General features: G+C 43.6%; 1 protein-coding gene across 3 annotated transcripts in view; it reads left to right on the top strand.

The window, feature by feature from the left end:
* The first annotated feature begins 1125 nt into the window (after nucleotides 1-1125).
* itgb4 (integrin, beta 4) overlaps nucleotides 1126-19987 on the top strand; it is a 27558-nt gene continuing 8696 nt past the window's right edge. Inside the window, exons 1-34 of one of the 3 annotated variants that reach the window (XM_018761590.2) lie at nucleotides 1128-1595; nucleotides 1691-1728; nucleotides 4875-4960; nucleotides 5103-5185; nucleotides 5470-5565; nucleotides 5664-5868; nucleotides 6093-6189; nucleotides 6340-6511; nucleotides 6885-7148; nucleotides 7474-7563; nucleotides 7812-7934; nucleotides 8288-8455; nucleotides 8712-8788; nucleotides 9088-9293; nucleotides 9971-10074; nucleotides 10347-10442; nucleotides 10584-10713; nucleotides 11006-11131; nucleotides 11711-11817; nucleotides 12164-12197; nucleotides 12337-12531; nucleotides 12830-12933; nucleotides 13094-13152; nucleotides 13402-13425; nucleotides 13511-13659; nucleotides 14315-14494; nucleotides 14870-15018; nucleotides 15325-15532; nucleotides 15756-16073; nucleotides 16381-16529; nucleotides 17152-17332; nucleotides 17891-18028; nucleotides 19269-19451; nucleotides 19654-19776. In XM_018761590.2, coding sequence (XP_018617106.1) covers nucleotides 4882-4960; nucleotides 5103-5185; nucleotides 5470-5565; nucleotides 5664-5868; nucleotides 6093-6189; nucleotides 6340-6511; nucleotides 6885-7148; nucleotides 7474-7563; nucleotides 7812-7934; nucleotides 8288-8455; nucleotides 8712-8788; nucleotides 9088-9293; nucleotides 9971-10074; nucleotides 10347-10442; nucleotides 10584-10713; nucleotides 11006-11131; nucleotides 11711-11817; nucleotides 12164-12197; nucleotides 12337-12531; nucleotides 12830-12933; nucleotides 13094-13152; nucleotides 13402-13425; nucleotides 13511-13659; nucleotides 14315-14494; nucleotides 14870-15018; nucleotides 15325-15532; nucleotides 15756-16073; nucleotides 16381-16529; nucleotides 17152-17332; nucleotides 17891-18028; nucleotides 19269-19451; nucleotides 19654-19776 — 4417 coding nt within the window. In that variant the 5' untranslated portion in view covers nucleotides 1128-1595; nucleotides 1691-1728; nucleotides 4875-4881. Of the gene's footprint in view, nucleotides 1729-4874; nucleotides 4961-5102; nucleotides 5186-5469; nucleotides 5566-5663; nucleotides 5869-6092; nucleotides 6190-6339; nucleotides 6512-6884; nucleotides 7149-7473; nucleotides 7564-7811; nucleotides 7935-8287; nucleotides 8456-8711; nucleotides 8789-9087; nucleotides 9294-9970; nucleotides 10075-10346; nucleotides 10443-10583; nucleotides 10714-11005; nucleotides 11132-11710; nucleotides 11818-12163; nucleotides 12198-12336; nucleotides 12532-12829; nucleotides 12934-13093; nucleotides 13153-13401; nucleotides 13426-13510; nucleotides 13660-14314; nucleotides 14495-14869; nucleotides 15019-15324; nucleotides 15533-15755; nucleotides 16074-16380; nucleotides 16530-17151; nucleotides 17333-17890; nucleotides 18029-19268; nucleotides 19452-19653; nucleotides 19777-19987 lie in introns of all 3 variants that reach the window. The other 2 variants (XM_018761591.1, XM_018761589.2) reach the window with 2 other exon arrangements.

The following is a 19987-nucleotide window of genomic DNA, read 5'->3' as shown; positions in this document are numbered from 1 at the left end:
TCTTGGAGATTGCAGCTACTGTGTTTCTGTCGCTCCAAAAGTAATAAACGTGAAGTGAAAAGGCCCTTTGGGAGATGTTTTGGTCTGCCAGCCCACAAAGAGTGAAAGGAGGTAGAGGATAGGGCTGGTCCTACCGATTGTTATTCTTTGGAAAATAAAACCCTTGTCTGTAAGTGAGAATTGACTCTTTTTTTCTTTTGCAATTGCAGATAACAGCATCCTTGAAAAATGAAAGGAAATGTACATTGTAAATGTGCACCATGTGATTTTATTGTGTACCAGATCGCTGCCTTCACTTGAGAACAGAAAAATATTCTCTCTTACTTCTCCACTCTGTTTTCTTTCTGCCTCTGTTTTTATTGCTGTTTACCGATAAGTACTTTGTCTGTGACCAGGGAATGCTTTTGTCTGCCGTCTTCTCCGCTCGAGCTAAACGGCCAGTTCTGCTGCCACATCCCACAGGGCAGAATGACACACCTGGTTGGTACTTTGAAGCGCTGATGCGTCAGAATGGAGGCTTGTCTCTGTCTCTGTGCGAACTGCATGACGGGACTTGCCGTCCCTCTCCTTCGGTGTGTGTCTGAAAACAGGTCACGCTCCAGGGGAGGTCAGCAGAGCTGGCTGGCACGACTGAATCCCTCCAGCCCAGGAATGTGCTGCTCTGCACTGCTGTTTTCTCTCTCACTGCCTGCTTGATATCCATGTGCTGCACAGGACTTTTTTTTTTTTTTTTCTCTGTGTGCTCATCTGTATGTGTTCAGAAGTTAAGAAGTTTCGGGTTGTGTGATTTTTGGGGTGAGGGTGCATATGAGTATGCCAACCTGAAACTGTGGAACAAGGAATGCTTGCGGATTTTGTGACACGGCTCCCCCAAGGGCCTACCTATGACACTGATAGCATATTTGAGTGTGTGTGTGTGTCCAGAAGTATGCGAGGGTGCTCTGCTATGTGTGTGTTTGCGCAGTCCTGACTGTGAGCCCAGCCTTCTTTGTACCCTGTGGGCAGGGTTCTTGCTGTTCCCCCCCGAATAGAGAGAGAGAGAGAGAGAGAGAGAGAGAGAGAGCTGCTTAGAGGGGGCAGGGCACGGGCCTGCAGATCTCAAGCTTGCACAGGTGAGCCCCAGTGGGAGGAATGCCGGAGGGCAGGGAGGAAGCGGAAAATGTCACTCAATTTAATTTTTAACACAGGCAAGAAATTGAAGACGGAGAGAAAGAGAGAGAGAGAGAGAGAAAGGGAGTGAAGGGAAGGTGGTCACCATCTGCACACCTGAAATAAAGGAGAGTGGTGCACAAGTGGAGGGAGGGATCAAACTCTAGAACTCACACAAACACACACACACACACCCTTATTGGCTTTCAGTCTGTTCCCTCTCTTCTGCCTGTCGCTCTCACTTCAAGGCACTGACACACACGCACACAGACACACTTGTGCAAGCTGTCCAGCACTGAGATTTGAGGGATAAAAGTCCAACAACAGGCAGTGTCAGAAGCTGAGGAAGGAAGGAAGGAACGGAAAAGTGTTCTGTTGTTCAAGATTTGAAGAAAAAAATCGACACAAGTTGGAACTAAGTGAAGAGAAGTGTGTGAGAAACCCAGGTGGATATTGGATATCTCTCCAGCTGTATTTGCCAAAGTGCCCGAGGAAAAGATAAGGGATTTATTTTTTAAATTTTTTAATTATTTTTACTTAGACTTTCTTGGACCAGGATCGGAAACAAAGCATAAAGAGGTTTGTGAGTTCTGTAATCTGTATAAATTTTTTAGGGGGAAAAAAACAATTTTTCCTTTCCCTTCTCTTGATTGTTCATTCTTGTAGTTTGTTGTCGCTGTGTTTGGGATCGATGTTGTTGGAGCCCCAGGCCTCACCATCCTGCAAACAGGGGTTAAAGTATAATACACTTACTGCAAAAGAAAGTTAGCAGGCAACAAAATCTGAGTAATTAAGCTGTTTATGGGGCAATGCTGGCTTTCTGTTCACTACTTGGTTTTTGTCACCCTTTCACTTTCTTCTCTCATATCTTCATTTTTGTTCCTGGTTTGTTACTACTATTATTTCATGTGGAAAGATAACAGCCCCCTGGATTACATGTTTAAATTTCGCTTTGAAAACTAGTGGACTTTACAGAAAGTCAAAGTTTTCATTTCCATCAGCATCTCTGTTGTTCCTTGCACTGTGTAATATGTTTAAAAGTTGAGCCTATTTTAAAGGATAAATAAATTTACCGAAGAGAGCTACCTTTTTCTTTAGAGAACATATTTCTGACATTTGGGCTTATTCCACGTGAGTTTGATTGGAGATATAACCTTTCTTTTTTACATAACATTTCATGTATTTGAAGAAATCATTGTCTAGCAGGTATGACTATCAACATAGCACTTTGAGGATGTTTCTAAAAATTGAAAACTGGTGGTAAACTCTGAAACAAGATGAACAAAATCTGATATGTGGGTAACACTGTGGTTTTTTACTCTTAGACATAACTTTTGTGATTGCTGAGTATTGTATACTGCACAGGTTTTTATGTTATTCCGTTCTTCTTTGAAGGACAAAATCATGAGAGTGAGATGTGGAGGCTGAAAGGGGCTGTTTTGGGCTGAACTCTGTTACAAAATAAGACAAGGCACTTGCGTGTTTCTGAGGGCTGTTGCTCTCAGTACTGTAACATAACACCTCAGATGGTGTCTCTGTTTTTTCTTGTGAGAGACAATGAATTCCTCTTCACCTGGAGGTCTGCTACCCATCCCAGACTGGGCTTGGGCACAGCGTCTTTCAGAATGGTTCCTACATGTTGCCCATATTGTAGTGCGACAACCCAGTGTCTATGTCAGCAGTAAGTGTGAAGGAGTAGTTAAAAGTGTCAAGACACTCTTGCAAGGGCTTGGCATTGTCTGTTGGTCTCAGATTCTGGTCTAGAAACTCAAAGCTATTAAATGGACAATGAAAACAGTGCCATGAATGATACGCTGAAATTAAATTTCACAGCTTCCCCCAAGCAGTGAGTTTTGCAGGTTTTCACTCCACCACACCCCATAATGCTTTTGGGGTGAGCATTTTATTTATATAGGGAGCCAGTGTGGCTGTGTTCCAGGCATTAATTGTTCATTATTGGAAAGCTAGCTGGGACCATACACCAGCTTTGGAGGACCACAGACCCTTATCCTGTAGGGGTGAAAGTGGTGGGAGGGTTTTTGTGCAGTGAGTACAGCAGGTGTCCCCCATCCCTCAATGCACATGCTATAGTCCACACAGGCTTGCATCATCATGCCATGGCATGACCTTGCACACCCCTGGAATGTTCATTTTATGGCTAAGTGGTCAGGAGTAGTGTGCGTTCAGACACGGGTCCGGCTGAAGAGTTCGCTCACCTAAACCCCGTCTTCATCAGGTTGGGCACGCTCACATGTTTCAAGGTGGAATTTTCCCCATGGCTATAAAGCGAAGCTTATCTTCTCAGCTTGTTTTTTTGTTGGGTTTGTCTTGACTGAATAAAGAACCACAAATTTATCTGCTGCTGTTTGTTTTTCAAGGGAGAGAACTATGTTTTCCTTTTTCACCGAGGAGTGTATAATATTTGAGTTCACAAGGAAAGGGGAGCTCCTAAGATAGATCAAGTTGACAATTTGGTGCAGAAATCACAGTTTTCCCATATACTCCCTGAAGCCCACTGTTTACAAGTCTGCCAGGTCACTCTCGCCCTCCGTAGAAATTCTTGCTGTTTGAGTCAAGGGGCATTGGGTGAAAACGGTAAGCCTGGGGAAATTTTTAAGGAGTGCGATTAACAAAACAGTGTTAAATAGCTCAATATTGGAAACTATTTGATTAAATATACTCCTTAATGTCTCCCACACAACTTCATTCCAGAGAATCTGGACCTGGTTGGACTAATGCGTCTAACACCACTTATTCAATCAATACTCTTTCATTTGCCCTTTATGAAAAAACTATCCATTTGTAAAGTACTATATTAGCTACACTTAACTAATTGCAAAATGAAAAGAAACGTAAAAAAGCAGTTGTTTGAAGCAGTCTGTGGCTGTGATGATAAAACCATGGCCATGCTGTCTTTTGAACTTTGCTCTGTAAGCCACTAAAATTGCTTAAATGTGGCTGGGACTTCAGACTTAAAAATGGAGGGTGAAATTGCTATTATCCTTTTCAACTCTCTCAAACATGAAGAAAGGTTCCTCCAATGAAGGCAGATGGTTTTGATTTCACAACAGCCGTAATAGGAACAGCCAGGTGCCCATGTCACACATACTAATCCCGTGCAGCTTTAGCTGTCTCAGGTTGATATGGACTTTCTCAGGCACACATCATTTGTATTTGTGTGAAACAGAATTGTTTTGCCTTCGGTTGTCTCTTAAAATATATATTCATTCAGTGTTCAAAATCGGGGGCGCAGTGGCGCAGTCCTGCTGTCCGGTGGGTCTGGGGTTCGAGTCCCGCTTGGGGTGCCTTGCGGCGGACTGGCGTCCCGTCCTGGGTGTGTCCCCTTCCCCCTCCGGCCTTACGCCCTGTGTTGCCGGGTAGGCTCCGGTCCCCCATGACCCCCTATGGGACAAGCGGTTCAGAAAGTGTGTGTGTGTTCAAAATCTTGACAGCCATTTTATTCTACTTTTGTTTAATTTATTTTTAATGCCAAAAAAACTGTTAGGAGTTTGTTCAAAGAAAACTGTTAACTGTTACAGCCTATCTCTCTGACTGGTTTTGGTCTCTTTCATTTAAATTAGCCTCCTATTGAAAACACTACAGTAAAGCTCAGCACACAATGGAAGTGGTTATGCAATCCAGCAGGATGAAGATGGAAGGATGAGGTTGTGGTCCACCTCAGTGTTCTAAGCAGATAATTTACACTGTCACTCTCTCTATTCCAGAAGTGAAATGGGGAGATGGACTGCAGGTCTCTCCTTGGCAGTGGTTCTTCTAGTGGTATGGCAGTCCACTTGCTACGCACAAGGAGGTAAAGCATACCTAATATTGCCGCCATTTGATCACTACTGTTCACATCGCATGGTGCCTGATTCTCAGCTAAAGACAAAAAAAAACCTCATAGTGGATGAAATGTGTCAGTTGGGTAATTCAGTGATTGTCTTTACCTCCAGTGAACCATTGCCTTGCTGCACGAGCCTCCAGCTGCTCTGAATGTCTCCAGGCGGGGGTCAACTGTGCCTATTGTGCCGATGAGGTGCGATTGGCCTCGATTTATTTGTGTCTGTGTGTCCGTGTGCGCTCTGTCCATGGAAGAAGGGAATGCTTGTGTGGCTTTTGCAACAAATGTAAACTAAAATTACAAGTCCTTTGTTAAGTCTCTTTTTCTTTATTAGAGCAGGAGAGTGTATGTTCTCTGTTACATTCTTATGCTTTCATGGGTTTCCTTGCAACAAATTTACTTATGATATTGTTGGCATTAATCAGGAGTTTATTTACTGCTTGCTTACTTTCTTCAAATTTTGTTATGTGGATACACAGGACTTTACTTTCCCTCGCTGTGACATTCAAGAAAATCTCAAATCTAATGGCTGCAAGGTGAAGGTGACCATGTCGAGCAAGATGACTATAGAGAAAGTGAGTGCTGTAAGCTTATAAACCACCTCAGTCAGCAAAAAACATCCTTCAGTCATTGTGAGTGGCTATGATTGACCTCGCCTTTACTCCCCATTCAGAGTGACACTATCAGCACCAGTTTGAATGTTGCCCAAGTATACCCCAAGCTCATGTCAATGAGCCTGCTCCCTGGAGAGGAACGAGAGGTAGCGATGGAGATCTTTGAACCAGAAAAGGGCCCTCTGGACCTCTATATCCTCATGGACTTCTCAAACTCCATGGAGGATGACTTGGACAATTTAAAAAGGATGGGAGCTGAATTAGGTAAGTTCCAGGGGACTTCGATACTGGGGAAGGAGGAGTGTGTGCATATATATGATACTGTCATCTGTCAACCCTGGTAGGTTACGGTGGAGGCAGTATGTGGTGTTATAATGTGTAATGTAAAATGTGACTTGAAAGGAGACTTTGCCATGTTTGGTGTTTTTTTTTGCCTAATGATGGAGACATTGTACACAAACATTGATGTGCTTTTCTCTCATTGACAGCTGACCTGGTGGGAACGCTGTCCAATGACTACACCATCGGTTTTGGGAAGTTTGTAGACAAGGTCACAGAGCCACAGACTGATATGAGACCCTCTAAGTAAGTCTTCTAATCTGATCTTTTTGACACTAGATATTTTCCACACTGGCTTCTGCAAAATAAAATGACAAAATGCAATGGTGGTGGGAAGTAGCACTTTTTTACATCCATATTGAAGTGTTTAACCTGGAGTCTGGATCTTCTCCACAGGTTGAAGCAGCCATGGCCAAACAGCGACCCTCCCTTCTCCTTCCAAAACACCATCCCCCTGACCAGCAACATCAGCCTGTTCCGTGTGAAGCTAGAGAAGGAGCGAATCTCCGGCAATTTGGATGCACCAGAAGGAGGTTTTGATGCCATCCTGCAGGCTGCAGTGTGCCAGGTATCGCCTTGATCCCAAACTTTCCCTCAGACTAGTGACTTTCATATGAAGAAAGATTATTGCCTGTTTCTGTTGGAATGACCAGCTGGATTAAGACCTCAATAAATTTCTTACTTTGCCCTGGAGCAGATTTTCTTATGTTGCGCTAACATAAGGACACAGAGGAGAATATGATGTTTTGTTTTTATAGATATTGATAAGGCTAACAAAGACTCTCCAGGAAAGCCCCTTCCAGCATGCATTCCAAGATACCTTTGGAATATTTAACTGACATGGGCTTTAAGAAACATTGTCCTGTTTCTTAAGGACAATGTTTCTTGTCCTGTTGACGCACCACTCATTCTGGTTCCATTTGTCTTTATCTCCCGTACAGCGCCAGATTGGCTGGAGGAAAGATGCCACTCATCTTTTAGTCTTCTCTACGGAGTCTGCATTCCATTATGAGGCTGATGGTACCAATGTGCTCGCTGGCATCCTGCCACGCAACGATGAGCAGTGCCACCTGACAGAGGACGGCTCCTACACCCATGACACGCTGCAAGACTACCCTTCTGTGCCCACCCTTGTGCGACTGTTGGGCAAGCACAACATTATTCCCATCTTTGCCGTCACCAATCACTCTTACAGCTACTATGAGGTTTGTCTGCATGCCATTGGATTAGGATAGATTAGAGGGGCAGAAACAGTTGAGTTTGTCTAGATGGGGTGTCAAGTTCCCTTTTCACTCATTGGTGTGTTACAATGTATTAGTTATACTGTATGATGTTAACTCTTAAAATTTGAAAGACCCAGTTTCTTCTTCTTAAATTTTGTTTCCCTCATGTTTTCTTGTACTAATCTTTCTTTTTGTCATATTATTCTATGTGAGTCCTTTGTAGAGACAACTTTGGCTTGATAAAGATTTTTTGTTTTGGTTAAAACACTGTGCTATCACAGTTTTTCTATTCTATGTGTTTTTATAGAAGCTGCACTCCTACTTTCCCATTGCGGACATTGGGGAACTGCAAGAAGACTCTAGCAACATCCTTAGTATCATGAAAAGTGCTTTTACAGTAAGAGTCAGATTTTATACATAAACACAAATTTACAGCTGAACATGACCAGCTAGGAGTGTGCATAGGAAAATAGTATAAAACAGCTTTATGATTATAACAGTATTTGCATGGTTTGCAATGTTTTATTGTCATCCATCTTAACAGCTGTATATTTGCTGAAAGCTTGAACCTGCAGCATGTCCAACTCTTTTTTTCACTGTACCAACTTTTTTTCTCTGTCAATCTGCCTCTGCGTTCCATATCAGAACATTCGTTCAAAGATAAGCATGCGAGCTGAAGACAAACCTAGGGCTGTGGAAACCATGTTCCTACAGAGTAGTGGTTTACTGAACAAGGATGGCACCTTCAGCAATACACCTGGACAGAAGGTAAGTTGTCTTTTCCTTTTCCATTTGCCTGTCACTCCATTTACAGAAGTGGTATGATTTTGTCCTGTACACGTTCTCATATTCTTGTGCCGTTATATTCTCTCCACTCAAAAACATCATTACTATGATTTAAACAAACAAGTAGGGGCAATACAAATGCAGAAAAAATATTTCTACTTATTTCTTGCTTGTTCAATGCATACTTTTTTTAGATCTAGCATTAACTTTTTTGCTATTGCCTATGTCAAAAGCAATATCCAGCACCATCCAAACACTCAATTAAAAGTCCAGTTTAATGGCTCAACCACCTTTTTTAGTTTTGTATATGACATAGGTCTTCATCTCACTCTCAGGGTGCATTCAGGATGCGAGTAAAAGCTCACAAGAAAGTAGGGGAGCAACAGGTGTGCTCGCTGTCGGAAGCTGAGAGGAAGGGGATGATGCGTGTGAAACCCACAACTTTCAGTGCATACCTGGGAGTTGAAACAGAGGTGCTGTGTGCGACCTGTGAGTGCGAGAAGGTAAGACTGGAGAAGAGAAGCAGCAGGTGGGGCAAGGAGATTGGAAAGTGATTCATGTGGGCTGTTAGGAGGATGTAATAGAGAATGAGGATGCAAATACTTTTACTTTGCCAAACTTTTTTTCTCTGAGGCTGTAATAATCAGTATTGTATTTTCTAGTGCAGTGGTTTCTGGATTTTCCACTTGAGTGGGAAAAGGTGGGGAGGTGGATTGCTGTTCTAGAGTGCAGGATTTCAATGTTCTGTTGTCCCCACAGAACCCTGAAAAGAATGCAAAGTGGTGCAGCAACAATGGAGACCTCATCTGTGGCATGTGTAAATGCTACGCTGGCTGGTGAGTCCAGCTGCATCTCTGCACAGCACTGTATTCATTAAACAGTAGCAGTTGTAGTTCCTTGTAAATATAAATAGGATTGCAGTTGTTGCTGAAAAACCAACCATTTGTTAATACTATCTATAATTGCTGTGTGATGTAAATCAGTTACTCCCAATATACTCTGGACTTGTGTTGTGGTTTTGATCATATGTAACAAGTGTTACCATTAGAATCACGATGTCGTGTGGACACAGCATACTGGAAGGTATGGTATGATGACGGTAACTGTGTGCCTGTTTCCACCCTTTTGTCCCCAGGCTGGGCCCTTTCTGCAACTGCTCAGCAGCACTCTCCAACTCTGATTACCAGGGCTGCAAGACACCTGACTCCCAGGCCGTCTGCTCTAATCATGGTGACTGTCTGTGTGGCACCTGCATTTGCCACAATCCCCAGCAGTACGAAGGCCCCTACTGCCAGTATGACAAGACCCAGTGCGCTCGATTCAGTGGCTTCCTCTGCAACGGTCAGCCCCACCACATCTCGTTGTGTCAGTGATAGTAGGGGTTAGACTTCAAGAGGGGGAGTCCTTATTCACAGCTTTTTGACGGAAGAATCGGTGTGACTTGGTATCCTTCTGTGTGCATGTGTGAAATTCCATTCCACTGTTAACTCTGTATATGGGGGGCGTGGTGGCACAGTGGGTTGGACCGGGTCCTGCTCTCCGGTGGGTCTGGGGTTCGAGTCCCGCTTGGGGTGGCTTGCAATGGACTGGCGTCCCGTCCTGGGTGTGTCCCCTCCCCCTCCGGCCTTACGCCCTGTGTTGCCGGGTAGGCTCCGGCTCCCCGCGACCCCGTATGGGACAAGCGGTTCAGAAAGTGTGTGTGTGTGTGTGTGTGTGTGTGTGTGTGTGTGTGTGTGTGTGTGTGTGTGTGTGTGTGTGTGTGTGTGTGTGTGTGTGTGTTAACTCTGTGGGGGCGTGGTGGCACAGTGGGTTGGACCGGGTCCTGCTCTCTGGTGGGTCTGGGGTTCGAGTCCCGCTTGGGGTGGCTTGCAATGGACTGGTGTCCCGTCCTGGATGTGTCCCCTCCAGCCTTATGCCGTGTGTTGCCGGGTTAGACTCCAGTTCCCTGCGACCCCGTATAGGACAAGCAGGTCAGAAAGTGTGCGTGTGTTAACTCTGTGTGTCTTGTGTCCCTGCAGACCGTGGTCGCTGCTACATGGGTAGCTGTGCATGTGAGGCAGGTTGGGAAGGTTCAGCCTGCGAGTGTCCTAAGAGCAACCAGACATGTTTGGACAGCAAAGGGGTAAGCTGCAGCTATTGCACTCATTCCCAGACTGCTCAACAGCTTCAGAATCAGTTTCGTACATGTGTTTTAGTCCAAAGCCATTTGAAATGACAAGTATTTGCATGCAGTCGTCCTTGGGTTTAACTTAGGGTCCATTTCCTGAAGCAGTGTAGCATTATGATGATAAGAGTTCAGTAGAAATTCAAGGAATTTAAGAACGCTGTACTACTGTAAACACAATCCAGAACTGTGCCAACTGTAAGGTCTGCTTCTCTTTCTGTTTCAACCAGGGTATATGCAATGGCCGTGGCACTTGCCAGTGTGGACGCTGTGTATGTGACAACTCCAATATTGCCCTGAGCCCTACTTGTGAAATTGGTTTCCAGGTAAGCAAGATATTTTTAGGATACATTTGCATATGATGTGTTAAAAAGTATGTTCATAAAGCATCTAAATGAAGTGATGTGCAAAATGCTGCATTTCCGATTTATCATCAGTGCTCTTGCTGACATTGTGCTCTTGTGCAGGCCCAACTGGGAATGTGTGAGGACAGGCGCACCTGTGTTCAGTGCCAGGCGTGGAAGACCGGTGAGCTAAAAGGAGAGAAATGCAAAGACTGTCCCTTCAAGATCACAATGGTGGATGAGCTCAAAGACAGTAAGTCGATCACAACCTGCTGCTTGAGACTGACACTTCTCCATCTTTAGCGCTGTCAGTCCTGCAGGGCTTCCTCTCTGTCAGCAAAAAGGGTGAGGTTGAAACTTCAAATGATCCATTATAAAAATAATAATTAAAAATTTGATAACTTGTGACAGAAAAACAGAACACCATTTTAGGCATCAAGGGTAGAGGTGACCCATGCATTCCCAACAGCAAGTTATATCTGTTCACATCAAGATCTTGTGTTGTTCAGATTGATGAAACAGAGATCTTCCATGTGTGTTCACAGGCAATAGAGTGATTGAGAAATGCAGTTTCCGGGATGAAGAGGATGACTGCACCTACCACTACTCTGTAGAGTACCCCTCTGACCCTACGGATACCACGGACGAAGTTCAGGTGCTCAAGAAGAAAGGTGAGAGTGATAATGGACCCTGTAATTTATGACATAACATTCAAATGGTAAAAGAGAGGACTTTACACAATTTGCACAATTGATTTAGTAAATATCCCAAACTATAGATGTTAAAAATATATCAAATCACTATATTGTCACTCACGATAACCACATGTGTACAGGTGATGAAAATCTTAGGTGTGTTCTCCACAGCTGTTCAGCATAAGTTACAGATATGCAGACCGCAAAAAATATATACAATATAAACAATAAGCACATTCACAGTATGTATAGTGTGTGCAATATTCACATAATAAAATAATGGTAAGCTAAGCAAGATATTTTTAGGATACATCTGTATGTATTTTGTTAAAAAGTATGTTCACAAAGCTTCTAAATGAAGTGATGCATAAATGCTGTATTTCTGATTTGTTACCACTGATTTGTTACCCATACCTTATGTAAACTGCTTGGTGTGAAAAGCTCTACTAGGCATATGATGATCACTTTCTGCATCTTTAGTGAAGAGTCTCATTATACTTGTCTGTTGCCATAGTTACTCAGTTTGTCTTCATGCCAGTGTGTGCTGTGTTCCAGACTGTCCACCTGGGGGTTTTCTGTGGCTCATTCCCCTCATTATGTTCCTCATGCTGCTGCTGGGCCTGCTGCTGCTGTGCTGCTGGAAATACTGTGCCTGCTGCAAGGTCTGTCCCCACCCACCACACCTATGACCCTGCCCTTCCTCGACTACAACCATACTTCTTGCCCTGCCTCCACACTCCCCACCCCCCATGCCACCTCGCCCACACAACCCTGTAGCCTGGCCTTGCCTCCATCATGATCCTACCGCCACCATAGCCACCACCTGCTTAACCAAGCGCAACCACCCTATTTCTATTTAAACTACCATGTAGCACCTATCTCCATCCCTACCTCATGAACCTATAGCTTATGAGGTTCATTTAGCAATTTACACTAAATGTGAGAACTTGAACTGAACTGCTGGAAATAGTCAGAATATTGACTGGATTTTTTTTCTCATTCTCCCAGGCTTGCCTTGCAATGTTACCCTGTTGTGCGAGAGGCAAGTATTGTGATGACTTTCAGTGACTGGTGTTTTGTCAAAAAAGCTACGTTTCTCTTACCTGTGTTTTTTGTACCTTTGGCAGAAGTTTAGGCTCGGGTGAACTTAGCCTGTTTGTCTAACCACGCTCTGTCTGCAGGTCGTATGGTGGGCTTCAAAGAGGACCAGTACATGTTGCGTCACTCGACGCTGACCTCTGACTACCTGGACACACCCCTGGTACGCACAGGGCCACCTAAGAGTACCGATGTGGTGCGCTGGAAGATCACAGACAATGTGCACCGCAGTGCCAGCCAACAGCTTGCCCAGGTTGTGCCCAATCCAAAGGAGAACAGTAAGTGCCAGTTGCACCTCTCTCTCAGAGAGGTGTTAGGAAGCATATTTTGAGAGACCAGAAAAGTCTGCGACTAGCCAGACAAATAACAGCCTGCAGTCAGTCAATAGGCACTGTTTTTTCAGGTGGTTGTCTAATCAACCCTCATCAGTAAAGCTATGTCAGGCTGGCAGGCAGCCATGCTTACTATTTTAATTTTCAGATTTAAAACATTATCCCAAATTTTTGTCCTCACATGCTTCTTCAACTTTACCCCTTTCACCCCACCATCATCCTTGACTTCTGGTCCCTCTTGCAGTCCAGTTCCCTGTCTCGTTGCGGCTCAATCGTTTGTTCACCGACAGCCTGTCCCGTCCAGATGCCCGGGACACAGAACTGCTGCGGAGAGAAGTGGAGGATAATGTGAGTGGAGTTTCCCTGAGCTCTTTGGACTTATGTCCCTAACAATTCACAACTCAGGAGACAGTTGACAATTTCACACTCATGCCAATTTTCGGCATAATTTGAAACTAATTGCAGCAATTATAACCAGCTCTCATGTAAGCAATATTCTCTCTTCTAGCTCAATGAGGTTTTCAAGCAAATCCCTGGTGCTCAGAAGGTGAAGAAGACTATTTTCAGGTGAACCACCGGGGACTGGGTGAACATCAGGGCACACAAAAAATGCAAAATAGATGCAGTGACTTCTATTCAAAGCATGTTACACAATCTTGTGGAGTGGTCTTTGTTCAGGTCCTGTGTAAGCATATACTTGGACTGAACCACTATCATATTGGTGAATATGGGATTATTCAGATATTTTAAATGTTGAAAATGCACTTTTTTTGTTTGAAGTTTTGGTTTATGTTTTTTTTTTTTTTCTTGTTTCAGGACCCAGCCAAATGCTGGTAAAAGGTAATGCTCATGAAAGTGCTACCTAACACTTAATTGTCAAGTCATTATTTTGGACTGATAACCATATTTACTGGTACTCTCTCAGGCAGAACCACACAGTGGTGGATACAGTTCTATCTGCACCCCGAGCAGCTTACCCTGACATTGTCAATCTGACAGAGAAGTCTGTACAGTCCGGAAACTTCGGCAACCTCAAGGTTGTGCCAGGCTACTACACTGTGGCTACCGACAGAGGTGAGAGCCAGAAAGAGGAGTACAAATTCATGGATAGACACATCAATGTAAACATACTCAAATGTGAACACAAAAACACATAAAATGCCCTTCAGACTTACAAGCAATAACATTATTACTAGCATTATTAATAATATTATTATTCAGACTTACAAGCAATAACATAATTACACGGGCAGCATGGTGGCACAGCAAGTCCTGCTGCTGTCTCACAGCGCCTGGGTGGTGCAAGAAGATGTAGATTCGATCCCTGCTCAGTCTGTGTGGAGTCTGTATGTTCTCCCCATGTCTGTATGGGTTTCCTCCCGGTGCTCCGGTGTCCTCCCACAGTCCAAGGACATGCTGTTCAGGTTCATCCATAGTGTGTGAGTGACAGAGAGTGTGTTCCACTGATGTATGGATGAGTGACCCCTTGTAAGTAGTGTATCTAGCAGTGTAAGTTACCTTGGTGAATAAGGTGTGTGGGCTGATAACACAACATAAAATTCATTGGAAGTCCCTTTGGAGAAAAGTGTCTGCTAAAAAAATAAATGTTAATGTAACATGCCACCTAAAGAGTCTTTTTTCTGGTTCATCAATGGAAATGGCTGTTTTTCAGCTATATTTTCATTCTCCACATTCAGCTCATAATGATATTCTTTTTTTGGCTTTGCAGACGCAACAGGAGCTGTGGAGATGCAGGAGGGTGTAGAGTCTGTGGATGTGCGTGTGCCGCTGTTTGTCAAGGATGAGGATGACGACAAGAAGCAGCTGCGTGTGGAGGCTACCGATGTGCCGCTTGGCATTGCTGAAATTGGCCGCCGCTTTGTCAACATCACTATCATTAAGGATCATGGTTAGGACCAGCATGCTTATTGATCTCTGATCTCACCATATACATTCAGAGCACTTTTTTTGAATTCATAGTAACTTTGTCATGATTTTCTGCACACAGATGAAGTCTGTCCTTGAAAAAAATTGTGCTGTCAGTATTTTTTCACAGAAAATCCTTTTAGTTAAGAGCTGTGCTTAATTTGTGAAATCTAGCATTCATAATGCAGAAGTGAATCACTGGTTTATGTAATTCATCTGCTATATTTACTTCTAGTACTTGTAACCATATTTATATGTTCTGCATAAGCACCTGAAGTACTCCTGATTGAGCTTTGTGTTGTTTCTAGTGATTTAGAATTATGAATGAATCTAACAGTATGCTGTTTTTCTTCTCTAGCCAAGAGTGTCCTGACATTCCTTCAACCCTCCTACGTCTACAGCCGGCAGGACAAAGTGGCCAAGATCCCTGTCAGCCGGGAGATCATTGAAGATGGCCATACACAAGTATCGTACCGCACTCGTGACCTCACAGCCAAGGACCAGAAGGTGAGGTGCACCACACACACACAGGTTTCCACCTAACATTTGAAATGGTTTTAATGTCAAATCAAACACCTTACTTACAAACAAGTACCCAAAAGTGGCCTGTTTTATCCTATAGTTAATTTCCTACAATTACATACATTTACAGCAACTATACACCTTTTAAAGATCATTAACAGGATGCATCATTTATTGTTTCTACCATTTTAATTTTCTGCGCCAATCTTTATGAGCAGAACTGGCTGATTATTCTCTTTCCATCCTTTTCTCTCTCTTTTTCTTTTTGCTGCCTCCTTTCTCTGTCCACAGGACTACATTTCAGTGGATGGTGACCTTTCCTACCAGCCAGGTGAGACCCAGAAGGTGGTCCCAGTAAAGCTTCTGGAGCTGGGTGAAGCTGACTCACTCCTGAGCGACAAACAAGTGAAGCAGTTTGTCATGGACCTAAGCAACCCACGACAAGGGGCGAAGCTGGGACGATACCCCCGTACCACAGTAACCATCGCTGACCAGCTAGGTATGTTGAAATTACTCAGATAACTTTCAGAATTCTGTTAAGACCATTGTTTTAATGGTCAAATAATTTCAGCTTCATGTCACATTTAAATTGTGTTTGTACTTAACAAAACAAGGTTTTGGTATTGAAGTGCTTTTGCCAGGTTTTAGTTTTAGGATGCTGTCCTGTGAACGCCCGTGGAAAGCTTTTATACCCAAACTCATTCCCTGCATAACCCCTCTAGAACCAAGTGTGGTGATGTTCCAGAAGAGCACGCAGAATTTCACCACCACCGACAAGGAGTACTCCATCCCTGTGGTGCGCACCCGCAACCAGGATAGTCTTGCCACTGTGCAGTGGAGAACCCGCAAGGCCTCGCGCTATGACCTTTCAGGCCCCATTAAGTTTGGCCCCGGTGAGACAGAGAAGAATGTGGTCATCAAACCCTACACATACCCTGGGGCTGTCAAGCCAGAGACCTTCCAGCTGGAGCTTTATGATCCGAGCAGCAATGCTGTCATTGGAGAAAGGAAGACCACACTTGTTAACATATCTGAGCCAGGTGAGCTCTCACATAGCTCCAGAAAGGAGAGACTTTGATAGCTTGGTACAGATGCATAACTAGATCTGGAGATCAAACCGGGTGTAGCAAATCTTGTACTTTTTCAGGAAACGGAGGGGCCCTGCTGTAGTACAATGGGTAAAACATACCTAACCTTAATTGTTCCAGTGAAATTTGCGTCTGTATAAATGTTTGTGAATAAATTGCAATACTTAAAAGCTGTAACATTAATGTACATGTTGGTATGGGAGGAATAAAGAAAAACAAGGTTTAAACTGTAACATAGCATTTGGTTCTTAACCCACAGTTGACAAGGTTCAGATGGAGTTCACCCAGTCATCCCAGTCTCCTGGAGGGCGGCTGTTCTCTCCAAGCAATATAAAACCCACTGCAACAGGCCCAAAGAGCATACATCTGAACTGGGATGCTCCACACGGCAACCCCCAAGGCTACAAGGTGAAAAGCTCCCCCTATCTCTCAGCCAAGTTCCAAACATATAAAAGACTATATAACTGTTCAAAGCAATGTCTGATTCATTAAATAAATGTTATCCCCATAATAATTTGTCTCTGAATGTATTGCATAAGGGGAGGCGCGGTGGTGCAGTGGGTTGGGCCACAGTCCTGCTCTCGGGTAGGTCTGGGGTTCGAGTCCCGCTTGGGGTGCCTTGCGACGGACTGGCGTCCCGTCCTGGGTGTGTCCCCTCCCCCTCCGGCCTTACGCCCTGTGTTGCCGGGTTAGGCTCCGGTTCCCCGCGACCCCGTATGGGACAAGCGGTTCTGAAAATGTGTGTGTGTGTGTGTGTATTGCATAAGGGGAGGCGCGGTGGTGCAGTGGGTTGGACCGGGTCCTGCTCTCTAGTGGGTTTGGGGTTCAAGTCCCGCTTGGGGTGCCTTGTGGCGGACTGGCGTCCCGTCCTGGGTGTGTCCCCTCCCCCTCTGGCCTTACGCCCTGTGTTACCGGGTAGGCTCCGGTTCCCGTGACCCCGTATGGGACAAGCGGTTCAGAAAATGTCTGTGTGTGTGTGTGTGTGTGTGTGTGTGTGTGTGTATTGCATAATCTCTGTCTGTGTTCTCAGGTGAAATACTGGATCCAGGGTGACCCAGAGACTGATGCCCAGGTGGTTGACTGTAAGACAACGCACACAGAACTCACCAACCTTTACCCATACTGTGACTATGAGATGCGGGTGTGTGGCTACAACACACTGGGTGATGGGGTCTCCAGCGATGTTGTACACTGTCAAACACTTGAGGATGGTGAGTTTGATTCTCCTGATATAAATAGCTGTATAAACCCCTCTCATAACACTCAGGAATAAGCACCACATAAAAATATCTACCATGGAGCCCTTTAGTTGATAGTCCCTAATATTACTATTTTATAACAAGACTGTAAAAGCCATGTTAGGACTCATGTTGAGCAGCAATGAAGAACAATGACATGTGACTTAGTGGGTATGTTTTTAATTTACCAGAGCATTTCCAACTGCACTGGGTAAAATTTTAAATCATTTTGAGAAAGAAAAAGAAAAAACAGTGGTGTGGAATCAAAGTGCCATAATTTGGCTCTGCACATGGCATGGTTTGGTGGGCTCAGTTTTTATTCAAACAGGTTAACATAGTGATATGTCAATATTGAACACAGACTGGCAGCCTGTTTCTTGTGAATCCTCAGATTAATTAATTTTTCCTGACTAACTAGACATGGGTTGAAATGAAGTTATTCATTTTTATATTTCTGACAAAAAAAGCCCTGGCAGTGTAAACCTTATCTCGCATGTCTCCCTTTCTTCTACCCTCCCTTCTCACCAAAAGTTCCTAGTGAGCCGGGCAGACTGGCATTCAATGTCATCAGTCCTACAGTCACTCAATTAAGTTGGGCAGAGCCAGCTGAGACCAATGGCATCATCACTGCTTACGAGGTCATATATACCCCAATTGATGAGGACAACCGTAAGAAACCCACTCTTCCCTTTCTCATTGTATACCATATTGTATAGATAACTAATCCTCTTTAGATGCTCTTTATACATTTGTGCAACCCTCTCAGACAAGGTATGCATACATATATGATCAGGGATTGTCTATTATAGAATTATAAAAGACTTGGAAACAGCCAACAAATGTGAAGTGGACAAAATAATGGGAATGATACACAAAAAAAGGGTTTTTTTGGAAGTAAGTAAATCACAATTACAAACACAGCTCCAGAGGTGAATCATATTAGGTTGATTAGCAATTTCCAGCATATGTCAGCTGTAAAAAAAAAAATATCTGACAATGAGCGGTTTGATGTGAGTTCTCAAAACAACATAAGGCCAAAGAGACCAAACTGTTAGTACCCAAATTGCAGGTGCATCCATCATAAAATCTGTAAAATTATTTAAGATGTCAAGAGGACCAATCTGAAAAATAATAGCAAACGCAAAATGTGGACAATTTGCATTGGCAAAGAGGAACAGTGTTTGCAAGTCAAAGGTCACTGACAGGAATTGAGAGACTTCACAGGATAGTTCACAGAATCTGGCAGGACAGGCATTCAGAAACCACTTGTATCTCCACACAGAGATACCTAACCTGGTGTGAAGAGCACTAAACGTGGACCCCATACATACTGTTATGTCTCAGATGCTTTCCGTGCCCTCCCCAGTCAACCAGATTTAAATGTCATTGAACCTTTATACAAAGTTCCAGAATGCAGAGTGCCAAGTAAATTTATCCTTCTTTCATCCCTCAAAGAAATGGAGGTATTTCTTCTTCAATGGTGCAATATTTTACTACGCACACAAAAAGGATTGAGGCTATTCTGAAGGCAAATGGTGCTCCTTATTAATGGTTCTTGATATCAATATATTTTTAGGTGTTTCTATTGTTTTGTCCACCACTGTATATCCATTGAATCCTTTAATCCCTTTGTACATGGCATTTCTGAATTAGTCCTCAGATGTTCTATGTGGTGTAGTTAGTGTAGTAAATAGGTCAGTGTCCTATCATACTGCATCCATCTCATTTATTCATTAAATCAATTCAAAAACCAACATGAAAGTATTAAAGTTTCATGTAACCTTACAAAAAAGATACTTTCTCTATCGAACACTTCAGTTTTTCATCCCACTCAAATGGTTTTTGTTTATCATTCTTTGTATCTTAACATGTGGTTTGCATATTGTTTCTTAAACTAATTCTGCTTTAGAACCCACTGGCCCAAGTAAGAAAGTCAAAATTGACAACCCCAAGAAGCGCATGCTGCTCATCGAGAACCTGCAGCCTTCCCAGACTTACCGGTACAACGTGCGTGCTTGCAACAGTGTTGGCTGGGGCCCTTACAGAGATGCTACCATCAACCTTGCATCCCAGCCAAGCAGACCCATGTCCAGTAAGTCCATGAAAGACACAGAAAACTTTACACTTAGGTTTGTGATGTAAAAGTAGTGAACAGTGACAGATTGGAAGAGCAAAGAGCAGGGTAAAGAGCAGATTTCTGAGTGGAATTCAGCTATTTAGGAGACAGGGGAGTCAAACAAAAGAATGTGTGGTGCTATACTAATGTGGTGACTTACTTACACCCTGTCTATCAGTTCCCATCATCCCAGATATCCCTATTGTGGACGCAGAAGCTGGAGAAGGCTATGACAGTTTCCTGATGTACAGTAGTGATGTCCTGCGTTCTCCAGGTGGTCGACCAAGCGTCTCTGATGAAGGTTGGTTTCAGCTTACAATGATACAACGGCACAAAGCAGACAAACTAATATTACAGTAGATTAAGATTTTGAATTCAGACTTTGAGTTCAAAATATTATCCAAGTCACTTTGAATAAAAGCATCTGATAAGCACCTGATGACTTACTTCAGCGCTCTGTAAAAGATAGCAGATGTTCTCCCTAAATACAGCATGACATCCCATTGCCCTGC

Source organism: Scleropages formosus, chromosome 20 (genome assembly GCF_900964775.1).
Source record: "Scleropages formosus chromosome 20, fSclFor1.1, whole genome shotgun sequence".
NCBI lineage: Eukaryota > Metazoa > Chordata > Actinopteri > Osteoglossiformes > Osteoglossidae > Scleropages > Scleropages formosus.
The sequence above is the reverse complement of the archived record's forward strand: the minus strand, read 5'-3'. Positions and strand labels throughout refer to the sequence as shown.